The sequence below is a fragment of the Pygocentrus nattereri genome, chromosome 3 (assembly GCF_015220715.1).
Source record: "Pygocentrus nattereri isolate fPygNat1 chromosome 3, fPygNat1.pri, whole genome shotgun sequence".
NCBI classification, from domain to species: Eukaryota; Metazoa; Chordata; class Actinopteri; order Characiformes; family Serrasalmidae; genus Pygocentrus; species Pygocentrus nattereri.
In genome coordinates, this window is record NC_051213.1 from 16,213,328 (window position 1) to 16,235,054 (window position 21,727).

Sequence of the window (21,727 nt, forward strand, 5' to 3'; positions counted from 1 at the left end):
GAGAGGACTCAAGGTTACACCAGAGAGAACAGTGCTTTACATAGTGCCATATAACTCCTCTACTTGCTGACTTATTTTGGGAGAAAACACACTAGGAGGCTGAAATTCTCTTTGTGTCACATTTAATTTGTACATTCAGTGTGTGTAAGAACACCAACATACAGGTCAGTGTATTATATTCAGCAAATGTGTCTCGGCATTCAGCAGTGTACGTGAATTATTCACAAGTTATTCTTTTTATTTCTAATATTTGAACACAAAAGGTTCTTCAGATTTATTTTTTTAACCAACATATTCATGGTCACATCTGATAACACCGTCACCGTTTCTGTATATTTTGAATCTTTTCAGCCAAGTCAATAATACTGGCATTAAGATACAAAAGCGCTTTGTACAGTACAGAAAGCTACTGAGAGGTGAGCGGAGGGAGTGTTGTCCAGCTAAAGTTTAACTACAGCACTTGAAGCCTGTATGATGAGAAGCCCTTTTCCTTTCAGTAACCTAACAGTTGGCAGCATATCCATTAGATGACTATTTTAAGCGTTAGAAAAGGTATACCATTGGCCCACCAAAAAAAATTCTGAAACAAGGGAAATCTGAAGATTATACACATAAGCTGTTTGGGGGCTGGGCAGAAGTTGGGGATGATAGTGTGTGGTGTGTGTGTTTATAGCTGTATCACAGTCACAGAGGTGTCAGAAGAGCCTGCTGTGAAAACCCTTGAACACCAGCCTGTCAGGTCAGTGCTCCATTAGTCTGAATGTAACCTTTTCTCTAGGTACGCACTAGCTATAGAATTTTGTGGCCAATAACCAGTTGTTTTGCATTTTCAAACAGGTGCAGAAGGGTAGGAATGGTTAAAAAGGCCAAAGATGCAAGGTGCTAATGCCTTAATGACGCTGTTAGTCTTTACTGTATTTCCCCTGTTGTATTTTAATTCTGTAGTTCTCTTTTAAAACTTCCACATTGACATTTTCAATCTAAAGGATTAGAGCATGGCTTGGCTCAAGCAAAAATTAGGTGCCAATTCCTCAGCAGTACTTATCAGCTGTAAAAAATAGGGCTGATAAATTACATTTTTCCGTTGTATAACATATTGACCATGATAAGCCTGTCACAATTTATACATAAAAATGACTGGAATTATCAAAACTGAGTGTAATGATTTGAGCTAATCACAATTATTTTCCATAACTGTTAGTTTTCACAATCGTAGGTTTATGTTAGAGCACATAGAATGTGAATTGGGTGTGTTTTCATTTATAGGGCAAATGCAATCTATGTAAAGAAAAGCTGAAAACGCATTTATTGAGACGTCATGAGTCTTACAAATACGACGACCTAATAATACCTTGAAATGATGTCAGGAAGTAATGTTTGTTTATTTGAATTGAACGGTGTAGTAAACCGGAAGCTACAAAGTATCAACAGGTAGGACATGAGATAGCTAATCAGCCAATCTGGCTACTTTATGCTTGTACTTTATTAGCTGCATACAATCAACAACAAAAAGACATGTCAATTGTTAATTGCAATTATTTATATGGCAATTTTTTTCTGCTAAAATTTCATGACAGGCCTGGACTGGGATACATTGTGTAATCCTACCCCTTTTGTGCACAGCACCTTACGCACATCACCGTGGTGAATCTCAAAAAACAGGCTTTATGAATTATAGCTATTAGTCTGCCTACAGTCAGAGAGCCAGTTAGTCTATTAACCCACCCTAATAGATATCTTACAGATCTCTTTCAACCTTTTTACTAACACACACACACCATAGCATAACTATCAGGCCTCCAAGAAACATGCCAGGGGTGTCCAGTGCATACAGTACAATATCTAACATCCTCATAGTACATACACACAGACACCCTCTCTGTATTGTGCAATATTTACAGTGTCATTAAGACCCAGTGAAGAAAACCTGCTTCAAAAGAGCATATGGCGTGCAGCACAAGACTGAGAAACATATAAAAAGAGGCAACTTGCGTGGTGGAAAAAAACAGACTTTTGAGCATGAGTACAGTGACATTCAGAGAGAGTTTCTGAGTCGATGGTGACTGGCCTCATAGCTTTTCCCTTGCAGTTATGATACAGCAACAGCATCATAATGAAGTTTGTATGAACTGGGTAGTGCACGGGTAATAATGAAAGCATGGCCATTTAACCCATTTTGAACCTGCAAAGATAATGAAACATCACTCTAAAGTCATCATTATTCATCTCAAGTTGCACTGAAAAAGAACATTCAGTCAACACTCATTCAGTCAACAGTTTCTGTGTCAGCGTGCTATAGTATTGTTCTAACCAAAACAGGGGTTATGATACATCCTGACCACTTTATATACCAGCAGAAGAGAAGGGCACCATGAAATCTTTACCTGATCTCAAAATAAAATAAATAGGCATGTCATCCAGAGGTGATTATACAGCCCAAAAATGGATGTGATGGTCGCATTTAACTTCAATGTGACAAGCGACACTAACTCTCAGCACTGACTACTCTTTGCTTAGCTTGTAGTATTATTTTTTTAGAGAGTAAATCTTGTGTTATTCAGACATGCGGTACAGTGAGACAGAGCAGTGCAGTGAGAGCTCTGCAGAGGCAGACATTTTACACCTTAATTTAAACATACACACAATCACAACTGCTTAAATCAAGAGGTTGTACTCATAACAGTCTCAGAATCGTGTACATTGTAATATTTTGGTCTCTTTAGTTACTATTCTTCAGTGATATGTGTTTTTCTGTGTGTATGCGTATTTGTGTGTGTCAGTGTACAATACATAGCTGAAACAGCATTATTTAAAAAGATTATTCAGAGCTATCACTACACAGCTGTTGCAAAAGTTCATTGTGTTTTCATACAAAGTCCATCTGAAGTACCTCTGATTCACTTGGTGTTCCTTTAGTCCAAGAGATGAATGAACACAGGCATCTCTTTTACAGCCTGAGGTCTCCCTAGTCTATTTGTGTATAATGTTTCTGTATGTATGTGCATGTACGTGTGTATATGTGTGTGTGTGTGTCTGTGTGTGTGTTTCTATGTGTACGGGAGAGAGAGCTGGAGCCCTAGAATTCACTGAGGCTGTGCCATTTGGAGATTTGTCGGCGAGGGTTTTGGCAGACCTCTTGCCAGTGGGTGGCGCCAGAGGGGCAAGGACTTTGTGTGCCAAGCACTAGACGGCCCACAGCCTGGTTCTTAGTAGTGCGGTCAAAGTCCATGACCAGGAATTCGATAGAGATGTCAGGTAGAAGGTCGGCGGGCACATCATAGATGAAGGACTCGTTGAAGACAGGATTCAGTGTGCACTTTTTCACATGAGTCTTCTTCTTGGCGATACGTTTGCGGCCATAGAACACATTCACTTTCACATACGGATCTGAAACACAAAGACGTTAAGAGATTTTATTTCAAGACATTTTTTTTACCATTTAAAAAGAGTGACAACCTTCAAATTTTAATATAAAAGCATCCTGGTTTGAAGGCAGTGATTCAGGTGCACCAAATTAGGAATTAATTCAAATAATTTTTAAAAATCTCATTTTTTAAAAGAAACTCTTGGGATGTTTTCAAAATAAAAACAAACTTAGTTTATTGTTTTTACTGTCTGTATTAAACTACACTGTAAATAGTCGCTCTAGTAATCACATTTTTGTATTTGTATATTTTTGAAATAGTTAAATAAATTATTAATTTCCAATGTAATCAAGCCTAAACAAATTATGATTCACTGAATCATAATCAAACTGAATTGCTGTGAGGTCACAGATTTAAACCCCTATTGGACATGATAAGAATAAGATCTAATGTACACAATTTCACCGTTAGCCCAGATGTAATCGATAAGCCAAGACAAGTTTGGTGTCCAAATCTTTCTTCTTTAGCTTAGCACTGGGTCTGCAACACTGACTTTGGAAATCAACACTAGAAATTATTCACCCAAATCTTTTCCATCTTGTAACATGTGCGAACCACATCCAGGTATTCATTAAGGTTACACAGATGTTTTGATGTGGTTTAGGACACAGTCTGACTTGCAAAACTGCAAAAAGCTTCAATGAAATTCTAATTGTTGAACACACACATCACGCAGGCATATGGAAGCGACAGAGTATGTTTGCAATTTCTGTTGTACCTATTTTATAAATAAGTGTTACTCCTGAATTTTAATAGGACTTAAGAAGATTTATGCTGAAAAATAGAAACAACATAAAGACGCAATTTAATGTAGCATTCATAAGCCTACATGACGGCTGAGCACGTAAACTGGAGGAAAGACACAAATTGGCACAACAGGGTGTTTAAAATGGCTGATTATAGTGTTTGGCTACACAGGATAGTTTCCTTTATTTTTATAGTTTACAGCATGTCATACTGTGTCCTAAACCATGGTCACGGGCAGTGACCTTAATGAGGTGGATGCAGTATGACAGAAGTTTTGGGAATGTGTTTATGGATAATATTATCCATACTACTCCACACTACTTTACTTTTAGCGTTTGTAAGCAGCACTAGCCTAGTAACTAGTGCTAAAGAATCCAAAATTTGAGAACCAAACATGTCTTGACTTATCAACTATGTCTGAGGTAAGTGGAAAATTAAATATATGTAAACCTAAATCAGATTTCTTTTGCTAAATCATTACCATGACAGCATCCAATAGCTGTTTAAATCTATGATCTCAGAACGATTCAGTTTAATTCTGATTGAATGCATCATCAACTCTAAAACTTCAGCAGTTTATTTAGATCTGTTTTTTTTTGTACTGATCAGTTTAGAAATTATATTTCATCTGGGGTATGTGGAAAATTGTGTAAATTTATTTTTTTGCCAGGTCATTCAGTGTTCAGGCATGAACAACTTTTGTGTGTACTCACTTCCGGACAGGCCTGTGATGTCTAGTTTGGGGAGATGTCTGGCTTTCAGGACCACCACACTGAGCCTGTGAGAGACAGGCTGGTAGGACAGAGACACTAGCAGCTCCCCACGGCTCACACACTGCAAAATCACACACAATATCATCCTTCACTTCAGTCACATCACTCGTACTATTGTACAATTCATTTCATTTATCAATGAGACCTGAATTATGCACATTGAATGGAATGTAGCCATAGTCTAGAATGCAGTCAATACCAATATAAAAGCTCTTTTCTGTGCGCTGCAGTACGTTTGTTGCTGCTCTACATAATGTATGTTATAAACACAACTGTGCTGTTCAGTACAGAGCTGAGGAAAATATACTTCTGTAAACCTGCTTTGCATTGTGAGTGCCTTTTATGTGGTTCAACTCCAGCCATTTGCTTTTCATGCGCAAAAGCCACTAGGAAAGGCAGCTGTTTATCAGCAAAAAGAGCACCAGCCCTGTAATTGGAGTCCATGCTGCACCTAAGCCTGCATTTAGCCACACAAAGTAACCAATGCTCCTACAGCCTGCACAATAGTCCTGCTCAAATGATAACTGTGCTTTCTGCAGCAGTATTTGCTTTTTGTCTGATTGGCAAATCTCCAAAATGACATTTAACTAAAGAACTCTACAAATGCAGTAAAAGCATATTGAAGAAGGTAGATAAAACCTTCATGAAACTCTGTGCCTATGAAAATTAAACTATGAACATAAACACATCTATGTCACTTTTTACATTATAGCATTATTCTCAGTACTATCACATTAGATAAATTGTCAATATAAAACCCCCAATTTACAGAAACCATACAGGTTTTTGAATCTTTAACTGTATTTCTGCTACACATACAGTACTGTACAAATGTCAGAGACCACCGACCCTTTAGTTAGTTTAGTCAAAATGACTATTATGTACAATTGAGCATTTTTCAGTGTCAGAAAAAGAAACAGAAAAATATATTTAACAAGAAATTAAGCAAGCTTTTACAATAGTAAAAGCTATTACAATTTACAAAATGTATACTTTTACACAGCTTCCATACACTTACACATTACACCTACAGGAGCTTTTATGATATTCCATTCTAAATCCATAGACCCTAACCCTAGAGTTGGTTCTAGTTAGATCTAGGATGACCCATTCTTTCACAAATGTTTGTAAAGGCAGACTGCATGGCTAGCTTCTTGATTTTATACACCTGTGGCAATGGGATAGACTAAAACACCTGAATTTAATGACTAAGAGGTGTGTCCCAATACTTTTGTCCATATAGTGTATATGCATATTTGACATTGCTGAATATGAGTATTTGGTGATGGTCCAATCTGTCTCCTGCTCTTGAGGAACCTGAAGACTGCTACTGCAACTGTTACTGAGACAGTGTGTAATATTTAATATCACTCCATGTAACATACAGTGCAGTCAGCCATCACTCCACGAGTAGGAGGACGAACCACTTCACCAGTGATTAATTTTCTAACTACACACATCATAAACAGAATATGTGGTCATGAGTCAATGACACATACAGCCACTAATCATCACACAGACAGATCTAATGCAACATTGAAACTGACTTCTATCACTTAATGACTGAATATGATTACATCTTTGTGTATGTTTCATATGATACAGAAATGTGCTTAAACTAAATACGTTACATTTTATTTGATCCAAGACTTGACTGAATGCTGGATCCCAAAATGTTTAATGTTTCAGAAGCTTACATGATTGGTAACGAAGCCTTTATTAACTGAGTCGACATCAGCAATATGCTGATAGGTAATATGATGATATTTCTGACCACACCATGGATATTGTCAGCACTTAGAGAACACTGTTTCACTACAAAAACAGCATAATTACTCCTAATTAAATGAATTCCCTTGTATTCAGTTTTTGACTGCAACTACTAGCATGTGGCTCTGTGTGTCAAAATATTGTGATATCGTGAAAATGTCTTGAGTATTGTGATATGATATTTTTCCATATCAGCCAGCTCTAGCCTTGATAATATATATTTACTATACCATAGTCTAACAACTACATACATTTACTATACCGTAGTCTAACACAAACCCTGTTCAAAGTAATATAATATCCACTTATTACAGGATATTTTATTAAGGGAAAGTTAACTAACTGGAAGTTGGATAATTGTTCTTATTCTACGGTAGCGTTTACCATCTTGTCACTCACAGACTTCTTGACTGGTCTAGACATCCACTCCTCACCATGACTTCATAATACCATAGTCATTTTGCAGTGTTTTCCATGCAGTTACTGACAAAAAGCTCTAGGATGTGGATATCTATTACACCTAAGGGGTTAACTGCAGCACATCGGCACAGTACCCTGAAATAAATAAACAAGCTATACGTCATGAAAGAGCTACTGAGAGTGTGGATGCACTGATACCACTTTTCCCTTCTGATACCAGTACCTGATCCCCAAGTTACCGATATTATATTAGCACTGAGCATAAATAATGGACATGATATGTCCGTGTCCTACCTGTCACAAAATTAAGGCTGAGTTCTCAGCTGCAACATGCTGAACCACACCGATCTTACCTACTTTGTGTGCCATCTCTAGCATCGTTGGCTGCACCACTCACTACTGCCAATTGTAAAAGATTGTTTACGCTGCCAATAGACACCACTGTCAATCATTATGCAATTTGACATGTCCACACAGTTCTAAACAAGCAGTGGCTAAGAATGTTTGAAGCATTTTTCTGTTATTAAATTGCATTAATGTATACATGCATCTCAAAATAACACTGGTAAACCCTTGTTCCATGGCATATCTTTGGTATTCAAAGAAATTTTTAATAAGTGGAAACGATCTGGACAGGGGCTTGAAACGTTTGATGAAATTTGATTTATTAAAATCCTTTCTGGTCATGCCTCCCTTTTGCCATGACAGATTGTGTAATGAGCATTTTCTTTACTGCTTTTTTCAAGTGTTAAAAAATCCCATGCTACTTGCTTGGTATGCATGCAAGTTTCATGGTACTGGTATTCTCTACTGTCAATTCTGATACTGTAGTGAAGTGCCAGTATTGGGGCAGTATTGTTCCAACAATGATGCACCAGTCTTGTATCAACCAGATGTGACCCATCCATGATTGAGACTGTTTCTTAATCAAGGCTTAGCCATTATAAAACTGCAATTCTGCAGCAGTCTACAAATGCTTCATTTGATTTTGTTACATGTTTATTTTTCTTTTATAGTTAAAATGTGATTTGAATTTCACTGTTACAGAGTCACCTTCCACATGGAGGTATGATCCAAAGCAATTCCACTCACAAAGGAAAACAGAAAAGGGCACTGATATCATTTTGGTACTATCAGCTGAGTTCAGGTATTAGAATCATATAAACATCAGTGCATCCTTAACTTAGTTGTGTATGAGTGGGTGTCACTGCTTTTACCTGCATGCTTCTCTTGCTGATCTGCTGTGTGATGTGCACTCTGCCCGTACTGGGGTCCACATCGGCCAGAGGTACCAGCGCTTCCCCGACCACGTCATCCCTCGAGAAGCGGTCGAAGCTCAGCACCAGGAAATGTAGCGTGAGCTCAGGCAGTGAACTGTAGGGTACCCCATAGAAGGTGAAGGTCTCGTCAAACACTGGCTCCAACGTCTTACGCAGGACGCGGGTCTTCACACGGTGCTTTTTCTCTGGCAGGATGGTCATCTTCACGTAAGGGTCAGCACTGCCCGCCTGGCTGTCCACAGCTGGCAGTCCCCGTGCCTCCAAGACAGTGACTACTAGAGCCTTCTTAGGGAAGTTGTAGTCGATGGCCAGGCTCAGGGTGCCACGGCCCTGCTCATCAGCTGGGGTGAAAGGGGTGGCTGTGTTGGAGGCTGTGGTGCTGGAGCTTTGGCTGCTGCTGCCGCTGGCTGGGCTGCTGTCTAGGCTGCAGTAATCCGCATGGACGGGCAGTTCCTTCTCTAGCCGTGGCGCCGGGTAAGAGCTGTCCTCTAACCCGCTCACCTGAAGCTGAGGTGTGCCTGTCGGGCTGCTTTCTGACCCAGTGCCTGCATCCACCAGCACCACCGGACAGCCCCTGCTAGCCTTCTCTACATCAGTGCCTCGAACACTGGCTCTACGTGCTAGTCGCACGATCCTCTTGCTGCTGGTCAGTGTTTCTGGGTAGATGCTCATGCCCTTCAACATGTGGATGAACTTGTATGGCGGGTCCGTTGAAGGGTCGCTATATTCTGACTGGAGGCCGTGGAGCTTGTAGCTTCCCGACATCCTCTGGTAGCGTTTCTGGCAGCAGGTCCACATGAAAATTAACGCCACCACCGCGACCACCAACACGCCAGCACCGATAAATCCCGCAAGCACTGGGGACATATCTGAGAGAGAGAGAGAGAGAGAGAGAGAGAGAGAGAGAGAGAGAGAGAGAGAGAGAGAGATTTCAAACACTTAACTCTTTCAAAACAAACCAAGAATCCATTTATACAAAGATCACATGTATTTTCATCATTTTTAACAAGTGGGTCACACTACACACACACATGTTGACAGTTTAGATTTGACTGATATTTCAGGTTCATACTTAATGTATTTATTTCACACGTGAAGAGCAGAATGTTTAGATGATACTGGGCTATTGTGCTAAAACATTTGCTTTGTAGTCTTTACTACATACAAAATAGTATCAGAAATATGTTGCTACATATTGTGACTGCCTTGTAATATATTACAAATGCACTTGTGAAAGACTGGCCTGCATTATTTTAACCTATTTGCTTTTGTTTGATTACATGATTTATCAAAACACATCTAAATTAATCTAAATTTAAACCTAATTTTTTTTTAACAAATCAGAGAAGTTCATTTGAGCGTGCTGTTATTGCTATACATGATCAGTTATTAAAGTTATATGAACTAATTTTCTATATATGCCACCAAAAGCTGAATTACTGTGTTACTGCACATGAAAATGTGAGCAGAACTGCATAAATCACTCAAACATACCAAACCGCGTTTGTGAAAGTTTTCACAAATCAGATGATAATCAACACTGTGTGACTCTTATAGTGTCTGCATGCATTGTGTGATTATTATAGGGCATATATTTTAAATTGTGTTCCAAAGTTAAAAAAACATTTTCAGATTTTCTGAGCAAAAGCTTTTTAATCAATGACTGACAAACAATTCTAGCCTGTTTACATCTCCTTGCATGTATAGTACTGTGTCAGTGTTCGGGTAAATGATAGAAATATCCAATTTTGTATGCATGCTAATGGAAACAGACCTGTATAAAACAATAAAGTACCACAAAATCCGTTTGCGAATATTTTTCCAAATCAAGTAATATGTACAACAAGGGAATTTGCGAGGTTACTGATTATGTCTGTTTGTCTACTTAGACTGTAAAGTCAGACAGTGTAATTCCTAAGGAGATACAGCTGCATGCAGCAATGAAACATAGCGAGTTCCATTTGTGATTTTTTCACAAATCGAGCTCTGCTTAATTAAACACTTTTTCATAGATTTTGAAGTCATTTGTATTGAAAATCACTTGTTCAGGTCAAAGACCACTTTCCGTGCTCGTGGTCTGCACAGGCCACGGTGGGGCAAAATAAGAGCTGTGAAATTTTTCACAGATCGGCCTCGTCGGTCTGAGCCTGGTTTCATTTATCTGAGAGCTCGCCTTTTGAAGTTACATGCTTCAGAAAATAAAACCCCGATGTATAATATTGGAGGATTTTGGCGTGGAACATGACATCATCTGAACTCACAAACCGGGACCAACAAAGCGCACCAGTGCTGGTGGACGCGCGTTCCTGCATTTCGGGGTTACAGCCGATAGAAATCCGAATCGCTAACCGCAAGCCAGCTTTACCGCGGTTCTGTTTGAACGGTTAAATTTGAACGATTTTTAAACATTTCGTTTCAGCGGTAACCCTTCGTCCAGCTGCCCTATATGATCGTGTAGAGATAGCTCCTTAACTGTTAGCAAGTGGTGCTAAACGTTCGCGGAGAACAGAGACCTGTCTGTAAACGCTCGCCGGTGTTTGCCGAAATTGAACAGACCGGCTGCCTCGACGTGAATGCAACGATGCAGTGTTTAAAAGTGTAAACGTTATCTGGAAAGTGAACAGGGTCGCTGTGAATAATAGTTACTTACTTCTCTGTTTCAGCACCATAAACGATACCAAAGACCTGCATTTCGAAATAGAAATGATTACAGCTCAGCTCAGAACATGAGCGGAATTTAACGCCGACATTAGCTAACGTTAACTAGTTAGCTCGCTAGCACAACTATCGCCGCGTCCCAAACCACACACTACTGTACTTCACTTTCTACACTAATGAGTGCACTTCTAATGGTATATGCGCCCTTTTACACACTATTTAGTGAGCCAGTACGCGGTTTGGGATGCGGCGTATCTTACAGAGAGTCTTTTTCATTCAGCGGACCGACGAGTTTCCTCTTCAGAAGCTCCAGCACGGAGAATGTCCATAGAGGATATCCATAGTCAGCTAAGGTCGGCTTACAAATAGCACAACTGACAACCTTTTTTTCTGAGTTTAGCTCCCACACTTAGGATTTTTAGGGGGTCATTGCACTGTTGTTAACTCTGGAGTAAGTCGTAATATCAAAACATTCCTAGTGAGCGCGAGAAAGATGCGTAATGACACCACCAAATAGTCAACTACTAGCAGTCAACTAATTTAGTCGTCGATTTTAGTCGATGAAGTCGAATAATCGTTGCAATCCCTATTATGAACACATACATCCAGGAATGCATGAGTAGACAAGATTTAGTCCTGTCAGTTTAAGAGACACTGCTGCTCTAGGAGTAAAAATGCAGTTCTAAGTTTCACAAATGGACATTAAGCTCAAAATAATGTATTACTGTCACTATAAACACCTGATGTTAATTTTCTCCTTACAGTGGCTTCATTTTTGTAAGTGACAACAAAGCATTATTCTTGGGTTCTCCAAAGAACTGTATTCACTATGCACCAGCTGACTGGCACCAGGCGTGTGAAGCAGAAGGGAACAGACGTACCACACAGCACCACGCAGGAGCTGATTCATTCACTTTCTGACGCAAAGACTGTCATACTGCACTGGCACAAAAGGAATTACACAATGACCAGGCATACAATGACTGTATAATGTGATTCAAAATGAGTGGGAGGCAGTGAGAGGCTGAATAGGAAGATGGCGGAGGCAGAGTAGAGCGTGAGGTGTTTGAGATGGAGAGGTGGGTGTAGTGCACGAGAAGAAGGTCTGCTGGCTTGTTTATGTGTCCATCTGAACAGAACTCTGGTGTCCAATCGTCCGAGCCAGGGCTGTGCCAATGCTGCAATAATCATCATTCATTTTATCTAACAGACTCACAGCACTTAAAACAGACACACTAATTTAGCTCGGCTACACACGCTTTTTTCTGTGCCTCACTGTGGTGTAATGGTGTGGGGCTGGAGAGGGTAGAATACCAATGAGCCCAATAGAAACACAGCAGGAGGCTGCACTCACAGCCTGGCACTGGCACACAAGAGAAACGACAATGAAAAATAAAATACATCACAATTATAGAACCCTACTATGTCATGAGGGCACATTTGGGTGTGGCATCTTCACAGCATTATTAGCTTTCACTAACTGCTAGAAATACCAGCTGGTAAGTACTTATTAGTATACAGGCATTCATCATCTGTCATCATTCCACCCTACAATGAGATTTTGCATGTTGAAGTGTCAAACAGTACAGAGTAATTACAGCAGTAATGAAAAGATGTTTTTTTTTTTAAATCATTTTGGATCTTTTTAAAAAATGCTTAATGGTGCTTTATGTATATATATTTTGTGGGTATTTCTATTATGCCATTGTTTCATACTGTCTGCATTTCAAATTTATTTTAATATATTTACTAAAATACCATTTAATATCTATACTAGAATTTGCCTTAAATGAATGCAGTATTGGCCAAAGAATTTATGTTGAATTAAGTATTGGTTAGAAAACATTACTGTTGTAATAATCAAGACAGAAAAGATTAATAATAAAAGATTTATAAATAGAAAATAATACAAATAATGTAAATAGGCTGAAGGCTAACATCGGCCAAGATATTGGACAGAATAGCAGAATAACAGTACAATGAAGAGTGGTACAATGAAAAATAAAACCAACATAAATAATATTTATATGGAAGAAGAAAACCAATAAAACACACATTCATCAGTGCTTGGTCCCCTAAAGAAAGGAGGGGAAAAACAACAAAAAATGACATAATGTGCCATGAAACATAGTTTGGGGAGGGATGATAATGTGCAGATTCTACATGTCCTCAGAGTTGGTGTGACGAGGGATCAATTAGCAGACTGAGACCAATGACTGTAAAATAGAGATGCTCCCTGGAGACAGTGATCTCCCTCTCTGCTGGTGGCCTTTGAGCTGAAGGAGCTGCAGTGCTTTGTTAAAGATGCTGGAGAGCCAGGGCGGGGTCTGTGTGTGCAGACCTAATGGGGCCTTTGAGAAAAAGATGAGACACTCACTGCAGACAGGGTGTGAATGTGTGCGTTTGGGCTGCCTGAGGAAATCCACTGTTTGTATTGTCATCTAGTGTGACTGCATATTTCTTACATAATGTAAGAAATTCATTAAACTCACACGGATGGTTTGTACAAACACAGAAAAATACATTTCTCTGGAAGTGTATGTAAACTTCTATAAATACTACACATATATTGCTGTAATTGCTGTAGTTTGTACAACAGACGATAAGGTAGTATAATCTGGCAGGAACACGAATATATACAACAACATGCATGTTTTTGACAAATGTAATTAACTAATTCATAAAGAAACTTGTTTGATAATATCTGGCTATAATATAAACTATTATTATCAGATTAAATATTGTATTTTTAAAATTTTGGATAAAATGAAGAGACTACAAACTTTCTTCCTTAACAGTTTGGCTAATGGATGATAGATTTTTGGAAACACAATTTCAATGAGATGTGAACTGCAGTAGACTAGAACATGTCTGTCTCCCAAGTATAACAAATCAAATTGTGGAATGCCTGCATACTGTTAGCATCAGAATTTTGCATACAGGCTTAGCATTAGGGATGCACCAGTATGAGAATTCTGGGCTGAGTCTGATATTTTTCATGCATATATCTGCTGTTGCTTTTGTCCATACATAAACATTTAAAGATGTAGGATATGGAACTGGAACCACATCTACTAGTATTAGCATCACAGAGAAATGTAACATTTATTTCTGAAAGGTTACAAAAGCAGTAAAATGAATTAAATGCAGAGCATAGTAGCCAAGCGCTACTTAAACATTCTACTCTTCCAGAATTTAATAAATACGTCATTAAATATCGGTTTGAAATATCCACCTAAATATCTGCCCTATGCTGATGTTTTTTTAAAAGCAACTTCCAGCTGTGCATCATCACTTAGCATCCCTGACAGCACAAAGGGCACAATAAAGAATTAAAGGCAATATCATCCCTCACCCCATACTTCATCTTTTATGATATACATGAATTGGGTCATTAGTTTTTATCTGTAATTTGGTCCCTGACATTGCGATGTGACACACACGCTCACTACTTCACTGCCACAATGTTTATGGTGTAAAAGAGGTGCACATGCACACAGAGCTCTCTAAAATCAAGATCATAGACTAAGCTTTAACCAATTTACTGAAAAAGGCTACTGAAGAGACAAAGGTTACATACACACATGCACAAACACAAACATACTCAAATGCCATGATTAAATTTCACTTCCAGTTCTCCTTTTTGTCTCCATTTTCTCTGTCCATCTCTAGACAAAGACACCAGCCCCGTTTCCTGTTATTGGGCACTGCTGCCCTGCAGGGATTCCAGCGGGATGATGTCAGATTTTGGAACACTCTTAAAGTCAGCTGCCCCAGTTGCCTAGAAACACCCCCGGGGGGCTACAGACACACTCAGACAAAGCACACAAATACTGTCAAATTCAGACACTCGCTATCCCACTAAGTAAAACTGAATACAGCTAAGGACACCAGCATCGTCTAAAGCCAAGCCTGCTGACCCAAAGAAAGTCACAAATATGCTGGCCTCATTTGAACCTATAGGGCTATTATTAGGAATTTTCTCAGGAACCCAGAAAAAAAAGGCCAGATACAAGGACATACCAGCAACAGAATTAAACCAACTCAAGTCTTTTTACATTATACAACATAGTGACCAGCAGTTACAATACAAAGAGCACCATAGTGCTGTCAAAATTACATTATTTAAAACATTAACTGATTAAAATTTGCATTCTCTATGAATCATTGATTAATTTGCATTTTTCATGACGATAAGGCATATTTTAAGTAAAAAAGGTAGCAAAAAGTTACTAAACTGTCACTGGAGTGGTACTCCTCGTCATTGTGGTTGTAGTCTCAATGGTACATCTTCAGTTCCTTTACTTAAGGATCATAATTGTGCCATAATGAAATTATATTCGATTAGTCAGATCAACTCTACATTTCCTGTCTTGTCTGCAGTCATTTTATTTTATTGCTCTGTTTTAGGACATCACGTTATGGAAAGGTACAAATATGTAGATTTCCCTTGGGGAAAATCATTTGAGGTACACAATTGGACCATGTTGTAGCTTTGAAGGTATATTTTGCTGCTGTCGGAACAAAACCTCGTATCTCCATTTTCATTATTTTTCACTTTTTGACACTGAAAACAGCTGTTGTCCTTTACATTGTGTGTAAATTTAATGATGAATGGACCAAAATAAATGGCCCAAAATGACTTGGGGGGGGGGGGGGGGTCTGGTTCCATTGACTTACATTAAAAGTAAAGTAGGTTTCTTCTTTCTCCTGTAAAGTTATCATTTTTGCATATTTGAAGGTTTTGCACAAGGACCTTTTTTCTGACAGTGTACAATTTTTATAGTAAACAGCCTGATGGACACCGTCATTTATATGCAATTTTAGTAATAGTGTAAAACTGACAATGTGCACTGTGGAGTTTTGACAATGGTTTGTAGAGAATGGACATTCTGTTAACTATGCCATCTAACTGCCATATAACTGCACTGTTTAAACACCAAAATTTGCAAATTGCAACTTACTGCAGCACTCCTCCTCTCTTCCAATCATCATTTTTGCTTAGGTTTTGTTTACAATATTGTGAGAATACCCATTTATGACTTACTGAATGTTAAGCTAAGTATATCATTACATTCTTTAATTTTTTGCCATGGTTTTTATATTTCTTTTTAATGAAGGTTGTCTTAATCCAATAAAATATAGGTAGTTTGTAATCATTTAGCTGAAGGGCCCATATTCTATTTTCTTATTAACAATCATAATTCATTTTAACATGACTCCTTTCCAACATCTTTTTATCATTTAGAATTAAACTTTCTTTAATTCTGGTATATGTACATTAAGACTATATTAAGACTATATGTATATTGTGCTGACTGGTCTTCACCAGGTTTGCACACACTGTAGCTGGTATTTTGGCCCATTCCTCCTGCAGATCTCCTCTAGAGCAGTGATGTTTTGGGGCTGTCGCTGGACAACACGGACTTTCAACTCCCTCCACAAATTTTCTATGGGTTTGAGGTCTGGAGACTGATTAGGCCACTCCAGGACCTTGAAATGCTTTTTACGGAGCCACTCCTTCGTTGCCTGAGTGTTTGGGATCATTGTCATGCTGGAAGACCCAGCCACGTTCCATCCACAATGCTCTAACTGATGGAAGGAGGTTTTGGCTTAAAATCTCACGATACATGGCCCCGTTCATTCTTCCCTTCAAACGGATCAGTCATCCTGTCCCCTTTGCAGAAAAACAGCTCCAAAGCATGATGTTTGCACCCCCATGCTTCACAGTAGGTATGGTGTTCTTGGGATGCAACTCTGCATTCTTCTTCCTCCAAACACAATGAGTTGAGTTTTTACCAAAAAGTTCTATTTTGATTTCATCTGACCACCTGATATTCTCCCAATCCTCTTCTGGATCATCCATATGCTCTCTGGCAAACTTCAGATGGGCCTGGACACGTACTGGCTTAAGCAGGGGGACACGCCTGGCACTGCAGGATTTGAGTCCCTCTCGGCGTAGTGTGTTACTGATGGTAGCCTTTGTTACTTTGGTCCCAGCTCTCTGCAGGTCATTCATCAGGTCCCTCCGTGTAGTTCTGGGATTTTTGTTCACCGTTCTCATGATCATTTTGACCCCATGGGATGAGATCTTGCGTGGGTCGTTGCGTTACAGACCTCTCTCATCTTTCTAAGTAGGAGAACTTGCACAATCAGTAGCTGACTAAATACTTTTTTGCCCCACTGTATATATAAATATATAGTTTTCATGTCATCATGAAAACAGTACGATAAAAACAGGCTGTTATAACATCTTTGCTCCTGAATATGGACTTCAGTATGGACAGAGTGAGTGATGAGAGGTAGTTTTTGAAGAATTCTGAAAAAATGTTCATAAAAAAAGCAAGGAGCATTCAGTTTTCCATGATATGGGACCTTTAAGTAACTTTTATTCTTTGGTCTTTTTTTTAAAACTAATTACGTGATTCAAGTATAACAATAAATGCCAGATTATCCAGTTACTAACAGGCTATAACTGATTGTGACAGGCATAAACCAACAGGACTCTCATTCTGAATCTGATTCCAGACCAGATATTCTTAACAGCACGAGAAAAAGGGACAAGATGTTCTTTAGCATCACATCAGAACACACTGCCACAGATTTCAGCCAGAATGTCAGTATGTCCCAAAAATCACCAATGACACATTGTATTTATGACTCAGATCTGCCCAAAAAATACTGATTAAAGCAAACATTGCACTCTGAAATTATATTATGGCTAGTAAGGTTGCTGGACATTAGCCTGACACAGCATCTTTCTGCACTGTGTATTCTCTGTGGAGCTGAAGGAGAGGAAGGCAGAATAACTCAGGTGGAAGAAAGCGGCCCAAGTGCTAAATATTGAAACATGTTTTGTAATGTCAAAGTCCTACATTGTTCACGCAGTTACGCTGCTTTGGGGCTCTCATCAGTGGAACTGCTCCACCCTTTCAGAGTGACGGGGAATTTGTCAGCTAACAAAAGAACATCATGCTTCTTTCAAATATGATGGATGCAGTTTAGACCGTTTCATTTTTTTCAGACCTTATAACAGCTGAGCTGTCTTATCTTCAAAAGACCAGCACAGCACAGGCTCTGCGAGAGCAAACTAATTCATCTCATCAAGCAATCAGTTATCAGCACAGACATTTATTAGTTGACTGAGATATGTTATTGCTTGCCTTGAGAGCAGCAAGGGCTGTATACAGATAAGCCAAGCAGAGAAAGGATGAAGAGGACAAAAGGATGATGCAGCAAAAGGCAAAGCAGCCACTGGCATCTGGCCCTCTCCATAAAACATGTAACTGGAGCCATGTTGTGAGCAGAACTGAGTGCTTGTTATTTACCAGCCATAAATTTACTTCTCTCTCAGACTCCTTACTGTGCTCTCTTCTATACACAATCTCTCATTCTCTTCATTACATGTGACAAAAATGTTAACATGTGTTTTGGAGTATTTAAAAAGCTTTAAACTGTTAGGATTATTAGGGATGCACAATGATATCAGACATCAGTCGGCAGACTGATATTACTAACTCATATTTCATGATGTTTTTATTCTGGAAGAGGAGAATATTTAGCTAGAGAGCTAAAATATCTGCACTTTCTTAATTTGTAACCTTACAGGAATGAATGTTATGTCTCTCTGCAATGATAACCCAGGAAGATTTAGTCCCAACTTCTATATTTTAATAAATGTTTATGTATCAGCGTCGGCACCTGCATCAATTATTATTCCAATATTGGAATCATCCCACAAATCGTACAATGGTCCACAACTATAATTTTTGGTGTTAATTTTATTGTTTCAATTACTATTATATTGAAACAGCAAGTAGATGACTCAATTCTGTTGATTCTGTTTATACTGTCTTCTGTCCACCAGGTACTATTTGTTAATCTAAATACCTCTGTCCAATGACAGGCTCATCTTTTCTTTCTCTATTGTATATTCATTGTTAATTAATTGTACTATCATTGTTTTGCTAACCAGTGTGGACCAGATAAGGGTGGGTTCCCCTCCTCTTAGGGAGTTTTGGTTGCCGCTGTCACTCTTGGCTGGATCCAGATTTCCGTAAAGCTGCTTTGCGAGGATGGCCATTGTAAAAAGCTGTACACAAATAAATCAGAATTGAATGGAACTGAACTCCAGGTTTAGTCACATTATGTCCATGTTTCATTTTGAAGCACAGCTTGACAGGAAGCCTGCATAGAAATGCTCAGATGTACTGAGAAAGCGCTGGGCTTCACAACCAGTCAACAACTTTATTCAAATTCTTAAATTCTCTGAGCCTTTGTGATTTACTGGCTAAGTGATCTACTGAGAATCAGTTTGACATTAGGTTCAGCAGGTGTAGCTGTACATCAAAGAAACACATTCTGCCGTTCTGCTAGGATGCTGGATCAGAAGATTCCCTGGGGTAGGTCACCACTGAAGGAAATACACCTAAAATTACTCCATTGCTTGGAACAGATATGAATCAAACAGACTGTAGATATTTTTTATAGCTGTAGCATGCAGGTAATTCTCTGAGCTCTCTGAGCACACGGCTTTGTCCAAATTTGGGTTTGCCACCTCTGCTTCCAGCCCACGCTATGTGATCAAATACTGCTTTTTCTCATCCTCCTCTTCAGTAGCGTGACTCCGGAAGATGGAGCTCCTCAATCCCACTTCCGGCACCAGATGACACCACAGACAGTCTGCTGCCTACGTTTCATCCCACAACATCGGACAGAAAATCCCACGGCAGTGATGGGCGAAGCTACAGCGTCATCATCGGCATCACCACAACACAAGTGCAGAATTATAACTCTGTTTAATACACGACCAGATATGTAATTACAGTTTATCAGAAAAACCTACTTCTGACTTTGACTTAAGCCGATAAAAGAAGACACATTACAGATGTTTACATTAACAATCTACCCACAGCTTTCACAAATCTGTCCTAATCTAGAACAGGGGAAGAGAAATAAATTGAAAGTGCTTATCAGACTCCCTCTAATCCAGTTCACTAAGTGCTTTCTGAGCAGGTCCTGCCCCAGTCCAGTGCTGGAGTCTGACCTACAAACCGCCTTCATCCACTGTTCTGCTGGTGCAGATCCGTCTGGTCACATCTGGACACACTGCTGATGTTGTCCCTCCCTCACCACATAATGAACCACTTCAGACACAATAATCCCCCCGCCTGACCGGTCCCATCCTGCAAGCTCTGACACGACACTGACATTCATTCATCAGCCTGATGCGAAATGAAGCATGAAATGCGACATGAGAAATGAGAACGAAGTGAGACAACACATCAGTTCAAAGACTTGCAAAGCTTCATCTCCAAAACTATGTTCACAATTGCCAGTGTTCATACACAAGAATGTGACCCTTAAAACAAGGGATCAATATCCGAACAGGTCAGAGAAGGACACAGGTCTTTCTCCCTTATTATACAGTTCTCCATGTGGAGGCTACCAGCAAATCCCCACTATGCACTTGTTTTTGTTCAGCTAGGTAAAGGTGACTAATGTCCTGATGATGAATTAGCTCTGCTGGGTTTTCTGAACAGATCAGTGATTCTAGAAATATAGTCCATCTGTAATGTGCAGTCATAAAATCCACATTGGGGACAAGGGGGCTGCTTCATAATTACAAATACAGAGCTAATATCGGACAGGGTGTTCTTTTAAAATACCATATCTACCAGAGATAGCTACATCTACTAGCTCTGGTGTACTTTATGGGCTTAGCGTTACAGCAACCGTCGAGAATAAACAATAGCGTCATACCTGTTTCTCCTAAGACGTTTTCTCATACTGCACATCTCACTTGGAGAACTGTCGCACATGCCAAGACAGGGTGACGCCAGTTTCATCAAATAATTATGCAGCTTAATTTACGTATTAGCCCACAGTTCACTGAACTGAAAACAGGAACGACAGAGAGGTTATCAACTGTTGTTTTTTTTAATAAATGCCTCTCTGGTGCAGATGGTGGTCCACAAGGACAAGAGACCATTAAGCTATCTAGCTTAGTTAGGTTACTGAACGCTGCTACAACACCAGACAAGATCATACTACCGTTATATACCTGATTAAGAGGCGTTTGTGATCTGACAGTAAAGATTCAGGCCTACTCACCGTACGCTGCTCGTATCTCAGTGATCTCAGCCATTTTGAGGGATGGGGCGCGTTGCGTTGCGAAAAAAGCGAAAATATAAGACGGCAGAACAGCGGCAGAACGACAGCTCCTCTGGACTAACTGGACATATCTCGGCAATTCCTGATTACATTTTTAAATTTCATACTGCAGCTGTTTTTATAGGAGCTGGTCGAGCGCTGCGGTCCACTCCTCTCTGCTCTGATCGGTGATGGTGATGGTGATGCTGCTGCTGGTGGAGCTGGTGCTGCGCACGCGCAGTTCCGCTGCTACGGCAACGGGGGAGGCCCCGCCCACTCTATTCACTCACACTGACGAGCGGAGTGAACGGGAGCAGAAAACAACATGAACGCCTCTTTTCCTTTTCTGTCGTTTCCGCTAATCGCTTCTCTGACAAAACATATTTGCTTCTGAATCATTTTTTTAACAAGTTAGAGCAAGGCCTTGTCAAAAAGGTTGTCTTTCGGTTTTTTTTTTATTCCTTCCATCAGTGGTCTTACAAAGCTTTTCTTCTGGGTCTAC

At 39.5% G+C, this 21,727-nt stretch overlaps 1 protein-coding gene across 1 annotated transcript; it reads right to left on the reverse strand.

The window, feature by feature from the left end:
- Nucleotides 1-105: 105 nt before the first annotated feature.
- On the reverse strand, nt 106-21,447 carry syt11b (synaptotagmin XIb). Its single transcript, XM_017713129.2, has 4 exons — nt 21,187-21,447; nt 8,353-9,284; nt 4,886-5,006; nt 106-3,387 (listed from the first exon to the last, which is right to left on the reverse strand). The coding sequence occupies exons 1-4, from the start codon at nt 21,218-21,220 to the stop codon at nt 3,077-3,079; spliced, it is 1,398 nt and encodes a 465-aa protein (XP_017568618.1). The 5' UTR covers nt 21,221-21,447; the 3' UTR covers nt 106-3,076.
- Nucleotides 21,448-21,727: the final 280 nt, after the last annotated feature.

Excerpts from the sequence above, each read along its gene's own strand:
- syt11b (XM_017713129.2), bottom strand. The coding sequence starts at position 21,220 with ATGGCTGAGATCACTGAGATACGAGCAGCGTACG. Across the intron at positions 9,285-21,186 it reads TGAGATACGAGCAGCGTACG|ATATGTCCCCAGTGCTTGCG; the intron begins GTGAGTAGGCCT and ends TCTCTCTCTCAG. Across the intron at positions 3,388-4,885 it reads CATCACAGGCCTGTCCGGAA|ATCCGTATGTGAAAGTGAAT; the intron begins GTGAGTACACAC and ends TTTGTGTTTCAG.